Raw genomic sequence first — 6,628 nt, 5'->3', positions numbered from 1 at the left:
GAAAAGCATAAAGCTCAAAGGATTCCTAACTTATCCTTTAATTATCGGATATGACTTTATTGCCGACCATTTTTACATGATCATCATGTTCAATACAAGCCAAGCTATATTTTGAGTAAAGAAATTATAATTCATTTATAAGGACAAGTTAATTATTGATTGGATTTGCAATCAATAATTGTCTCTACAAACACCAATCCTTTGAGTTTAAATCGATGGAATATTAGTTCGGTTCAAATCCTCCTATTTATGGATTACGAAAAGGTTATGAGCAGTTTTAAATATTGTGTTAAAAAGGAACATATTTTTAACATGAAATCTAATGAAAAATAGATTAGCGAATAAAATTTATAACAGCGATTAATTCATAAATTAAACCTATTTTTTCTGTCTGTTATATAAAATATTAGTATTTGTTATTTTTATTTTTAGTTTCACTTGATATGGCTTTTCAGCTACTTCACCTTAAAAACGTTTTATTTCAGCTTCAACTGGTTCAATAAGCGTAGAAGACTGGAGAAGCTCCTATATATCCCAAATAAATAAAAATAAAATTTTCATGAGAAAAAATAAAAAATAAAAAATGACCGAGCAAGTCCTCAGATAAAAGCTCCTGCCCCCAAACAAACTTTCCACAAAAATCATCTTTCATATTTTCTTTTTCTCCTACTTATATACATAAAAAGGGCCCTGCAATTACAAGCTGCGAAAAATTAAATTAAAAAAGGAAAACCCTAATTTCGGCAATGGCCAGAACTGATCAAGAAGCAATCGAGACTTTCATCAACATCACCGGGGCATCAGAAGCTGTTGCCATTGAAAAGCTTGAGGTATTTTTTGGAAACTTTTGCTTTAAATTTGAGTTTGGTTTTTAGTTTGCTTCTTTTTAACTTGATTGTCTAATTGGTTTCTCGTTATAGGTTAAGAACTGATGGGATGATTGATTAATTTGTTAAAAATTTGGGTTTCTGTTGCTTCGCATTGTTGATTTAGTTTGTTGATTATAGTATGGTTCATTTCTTGATGGTAATTGAAGTTTCATTGCTTGCGTTTGGATAAGGATTTCAGTCAGTGACTATAATCAATGGGTTATTTTAAGGGTTAGATGGATTTCACATGATTTTCCCTTTTCAATTAGGCTTTATATGTGTATGTAACTTGTATGTCAAATGAACAAGCCTTTCTTTTTTAATAAGAAATGGAGAAAGAATTTGGATGGTTGACTGGTATCCAACAGGGGGAAAATTGAATGAAAAGATGAGGTTGCACTCGTTTGGAATTTGAAGTTGTATTTTTTCATGGTTTCGCTAAAATGAATTAGATGTTGATTAGTATTATTCTAAGGTTTTCTGAACCTCCAATAGTCTGTCCCAAAGCTCTTAGAAAGGCCATAGATACACGGGGCAACTAAGGTCGACTGGAATGTGATTAATAATTTTACAAGTCTTTCAGTTTGTGTGTCTTTAGAACTCTTGCTTTTGGACTCCTTAGTGAGCTCACCCCTCATTCATCTGTTTGTGATTAACTGTTTCTTGAGTTCCATTATTTACTTGGGTTAGTTTGGATTCTTTGCTTCTGCTCCTAGAACAAAGTTAGTTATGTGCAGCTCTCACTTTGTCTGTTATTTATTTTGCTTGGAATCAGGAGCATGGTGGTGATCTCAATGCAGCTGTAAATGCACATTTCAGCGAAGGAGATAGAAACACGTTTGTGAATTGTGCTATCCTTTCTTTTGATTACTAATTCTCTGTTCATAGTTTTATTTATTTCTTTATTTTTCCCTATTTGCAGCACAAGGTCAACGTCAACTGTAGTTCCTGTAGATGACGCCATGGATATAGATGATCCAATAGAAGATGTACCAAGCAGGCCAGCCTTTCCACTTCTTCCAGCATCTAGAACAATGAATGCATTCTCATTGCTTGATCCAAACTTTCGTAGAAGCTTCTTTGATGGTGTTTCTGATTTTACAACTCGTGAACCATTGGTTACACATCCAAGAGAGGTGAGGGAGGTACCAATAGAGGTTAAGGATAGCAGTGAGCCATCAAGTCGTTCTGGTCATGCTCCGTTCATTGAGGATGTCTCTGAAACTGCACCAGCACATGAACCAATTACCAATGAGACTATTATAGTGGATGAAGTGGATGAGGATTCCACCATGCTGCCAGGTCAGCAGAATAATCCCTCCCGTGACCAACATGTTACACCCAGTGCTCCTGTCTTTGATAATTTGCCAGACTATGGTAATGACATTGAAGAACAAATGATTCGAGCTGCCATTGAGGCTTCCAAATGGGATGTTGAGGTAAGTTTTTACAAACGAGTGGTTCCAGTGTCCTGCTGTTTTGGTGCACTTCCTTCTTGTAGATGGTGTAAATGTTTGCCTCACAAATTGCCTTTTAATTTTTGTGCAGGATTTAAGTGATCCTGGCCCTCCACCTAATCAGCCTCATGTGGAGGAGGATGCTCAACTTGCAGAAGCAGTTTCTTTGTCCTTGAAGGTTTGTTGTGCTGTACTTGTTAAAATCGTGTTCTCATATAATAATCTCTTCATTGTGTTTAATGTGAACAAATTCAGACAGCAGAGCAAGAGAAGGCATTGCATGACCAGGGTTGGTCCGGAACATCAGAACCCGAAGCTTCTAAACCAGCTGACATGCAACTTGGGCACCTGGAAGTCTCAAATGGGAGGTACATCTCAGGGTCACTGGTTAAGCATTATGCTTTCTGTTTTTTTGTTTTATGATTATAAACCTGTAACTCTATTTTTCCTTTTCATCATTTTATGGTCTACGTATTGAGTTGGTTTAGGTTAATGAGAGGAAGCTCTTCCATTCATGATGATGCCGAAGATGTAGAGGAGCAGCCTCTAGTTAGGCGCAGGACCAGACAGGCATCATCTGGCTCAGGGGAATCTGTGAAAGAAATTGGAGTTGTTGAGGCTAGCTCACCATCAAATCCTGGACAGCAAGATGCAGGCAATCTCCCACGGAACAATGGGAATGCCTTTCCTTCTGATGAGGTTAAATCTTGCATGATTTCCACTGATGCCCAATGAGAACTTAAATATACATATTATACATTGCATTCCATATATTCATGCAGGAGTTTCTCTTCTAACTAATGCTTTTCACTTATGTTCATTACATAAAAGTAATATTTGGCTTCTGCTCTCTACTAAATTGTAGTGGGGAGGCATCTCCTCTGAGGAGCATGATGAGGCAGTCATGCTTGAGGCTGCAATATTTGGGGGAATCCCTGAAAGTAGATATCATTTTGCATATGCACCTCATCAGTTCATGCGACCTGAGGGATCCAATACCTGGCGTAGCCCTCGTCCTCCATCACCCTCTTTGGCAGCTCAACGCTTGATACGGGAACAGCAAGTTAGTTTTATTTATTGATTTCTCATTGACCGGAAGTTGCAGGTCTCAAGTTTTAGTCTATGAGTAATGGTTTAACAGTTGCCTACTATCCTGATACATTCAGGATGATGAGTATTATGCATCATTGCAAGCTGACAGAGAAAAAGAGTTGAAAGCAATTGAAGAAGCCGAAGCTCGCCGTTTAGAGGAAGAAGCAGCTAGAAAAGCTGCTCTTGAAGAAGAACAGAGAAAAGAGGAAGAGCTTCGCAGGAAAGTGGAGGAGGAGCAGGTATTATATTAGTTATTGTTCAGGATAATGTCAGTCCATGTAGTGAGGAAAATGATATGTTCTATCTTGTATCTTCATTTCGTGGATAAAGAATCAACATTCTTGCAATAATTCAAAGGCAAATTATCATATAAATACTTGTTTTTAAATTAGTGTGGGATGATTAAATTTTACCAGCAAATTGTTTTCTGTAGTTAAACAAACTTGTTTTAGTGGAGATGTGATATAAAATATATTTTATTATTCTGATAATTTAGGTTTTTATGTAAACGAACTTGATTTAGTCTTTGTAAATATAGTTTCACTCGCTGTAGATATATTTTATTCTTGGTTCTGAATTGTATCATGTGTGATTTTACTTGCAGGAATGTGAGAGACAATTAGCTGCTAAAGAAGCTTCTCTGCCTCAAGAGCCAGCAGCCAACGAGCAAAACGCAGTAACCCTTCTTGTGCGAATGCCAGATGGCAGTCGCAGGGGCCGCCGGTTTTTCAAGTCTGATAGACTGCAGGTAAATTTGCAAAGAAGAGTTGTTTCTATCACTTGTCCTTGTGCGTGCTTATAAGACCTGACTTTGGTTTTGATTTTGGTTTGCAGTCTCTATATGACTTCATCGATATTGGTAGAGGAGTGAAGCCAGGCACTTATAGACTGGTAAATTCTCATCCCAAGTCTTTTGCCAAAGCTATTTCTCATCCCGTGCTAATATGCAATGATTGCACAGGTGAGGCCATACCCAAGGCGTGCTTTTAGTGATGAAGAGAGCAGTTTGACTCTAAATGAACTTGGGTTAACAAGCAAACAAGAAGCCCTATTCCTGGAGTTGATCTGATCTTAATAACGTCTCATTCCTACACAAATATTTGTAGAAATTTACTCTGAAATTTATTTAGTTTTATTGGAATATGAAGTACTACATGGAGTAGTGGAATTTCCCAAGGGTTGCTTGGTTGTATTTGGTTGATGAAATTTCAGGAGAGAGTACAATTAATCTGAATTGACGATGGTCAGTATTCTGCATTTTGTTGGTGGTTTTCGATTTGATTTAAAGAGAAAGCATTGTATGTGCGGTTATTTATGGTTCACCTAGGATAAAAGTACCATGTAGAACTAGTAGTAGTATTAAGAGTTGGATTGCATTTTGTTTATATTATTTTAAAAAATAAATAAATTAGTTCTATATCTTACGAAAAGAAAGTGGAAACTAACTCATCCGTTACAAATTCTAGTTGTTAAGTGATGATTTGGATTTTCCAAAGTTCCATGGAATTAAATGATGAGTAGGATTAGATAAAAGTATCATTTAAGTCTTTGTATTAGGAATTAATTTCTATTTCTTTTACTCAAAAAATAGATAAATTAGTTTATAAATGTTAGATCAAAAAACAACTTGGTCTTTCTATTAACAATTTTATTTTAATCTATTTTTAAGTGATTCTGTTATGAATGGAGTAACCAAATAGTGGCATTTAGAATATCATGTGTATCTCATGTTGATGTGGCATATTTTGCCATATCAATAAATATTTAAAAATAAAAAAAATATCAAAAATAAATATTTTTTTAAATAATTGTTTTAATCAAGATGAATCTAGACAAATAGTTGCATTATGGGAGCAGTTTTTCAAATAATCATAAAAATATAGAAATTTATCTAAATTTTATTAGAAGCGTCTAGAATGAATACAGACAAGTAGTAGTTTAGATTCAAATGAGCTAGACAATCATTTGTCTAGGTTCATTATGGAATTGTTTTTTAAATAATTATTAAATAATTATACAAATTATATATAATTATTAAAAATTATTTAAAAATTATTAAGAATGATAAGAATTAATAAAATAGAATTCATCAACTTGATTAACTAAGAATATCAAGTCGAATAAGAAGATATATATATATATATATATATGTGTGTGTGTATATGGATATATTTGAATTCTTTAAACATGTTGTATGTGCAAATATATAATTTTTAGATTTTTTTAAAATAATCATTATTTATAATTTTTAATAATTTTTATAATTATTTAAGAAACCACTCTAGAATGAACGAAGATAAATGGTTGTCCAAGTTCATTCGAGCCTAGACAACCATTTGTTGAAGATCATTCTAGATGTTATTTTTAATAATTTCAAGGACTAATTTCACCATTTTTTTAATAGAGGAGGTAAAATGCAACCCGACTCTTAATACAGGGACCTCCATGGTACTTTTACTTATTCACACTCATCTTTTAATTCCAGATGAATTATATATGGGTAAACTACAAAATTAGTCACTTTTGTTTGTCTTAGATTACATTTTAATCATTTATGTTTGAAATGTTACGTTTTAGTCACTTACGTTATCGTTTTGTTACGAAGTGGTCACTCTATCTTTAAGCTCCGTTACCTCCTTAATGGTGGTCCTACGTGGCAGTCCAAATGGGTTTTAAATGCCAACTTGGATGTCCTACGTGGCAATCCAAATTGAATTTATTTAATTAAAAACCTATTTTCATTCCAACAACTGGACATCCAAGTTGGCATTTAAAACCCATTTGGACTGCCACGTAGGATTACCGTTAGGGAGGTAATGGAGTTCAATGGTAAAGTGACCACTTCGTAACAAAATGATAACGTAAGTGACTAAAACGTAACATTTCAAACATAAATGACTAAAATGTAATCTAAGGCAAACAAAAGTGACTATTTTTGCAGTTTACCCTATATATATAAAAGAAAAAAACAAATCATTATTTAACAGCACATACGAATGAATTTTTTAACAGATAAGTCAATTCACACATTTTTTTTCTAACATACGAGTACTAATTTACCTATTTTTGAGTAGAGAGGATAAAATGTAATCCACCTCTTAATACAATGACATGCATGATACTTTTTACCTTCACCTGAGCCTAGGATGAGTTTACATATCTCTACTATTCTCTTTAAGAGTGAGCAAAATGAATTGACATAATTGAATC

General features: G+C 34.1%; 1 protein-coding gene across 1 annotated transcript; it reads left to right on the top strand.

The window, feature by feature from the left end:
• The first annotated feature begins 472 nt into the window (after positions 1 to 472).
• On the top strand, positions 473 to 4,729 carry LOC107947000 (plant UBX domain-containing protein 8). Its single transcript, XM_016881519.2, has 11 exons — positions 473 to 830; positions 1,645 to 1,706; positions 1,792 to 2,308; positions 2,418 to 2,504; positions 2,582 to 2,694; positions 2,815 to 3,025; positions 3,192 to 3,389; positions 3,493 to 3,657; positions 4,023 to 4,166; positions 4,253 to 4,309; positions 4,380 to 4,729. The coding sequence occupies exons 1-11, from the start codon at positions 747 to 749 to the stop codon at positions 4,485 to 4,487; spliced, it is 1,746 nt and encodes a 581-aa protein (XP_016737008.2). The 5' UTR covers positions 473 to 746; the 3' UTR covers positions 4,488 to 4,729.
• Positions 4,730 to 6,628: the final 1,899 nt, after the last annotated feature.

The sequence above is a fragment of the Gossypium hirsutum genome, chromosome D12 (assembly GCF_007990345.1).
Source record: "Gossypium hirsutum isolate 1008001.06 chromosome D12, Gossypium_hirsutum_v2.1, whole genome shotgun sequence".
Taxonomy (NCBI): Eukaryota; Viridiplantae; Streptophyta; class Magnoliopsida; order Malvales; family Malvaceae; genus Gossypium; species Gossypium hirsutum.
The sequence above is the reverse complement of the archived record's forward strand: the minus strand, read 5'-3'. Positions and strand labels throughout refer to the sequence as shown.

Bases quoted from the DNA above. Each gene is read 5' to 3' on its own strand.
- LOC107947000 (XM_016881519.2), top strand. From the start codon at position 747: ATGGCCAGAACTGATCAAGAAGCAATCGAGACTTTCATCAACATCACC. The intron at 2,695-2,814 runs GTACATCTCAGG...GAGTTGGTTTAG, and splicing joins CTGGAAGTCTCAAATGGGAG to GTTAATGAGAGGAAGCTCTT. The intron at 3,390-3,492 runs GTTAGTTTTATT...TGATACATTCAG, and splicing joins GCTTGATACGGGAACAGCAA to GATGATGAGTATTATGCATC.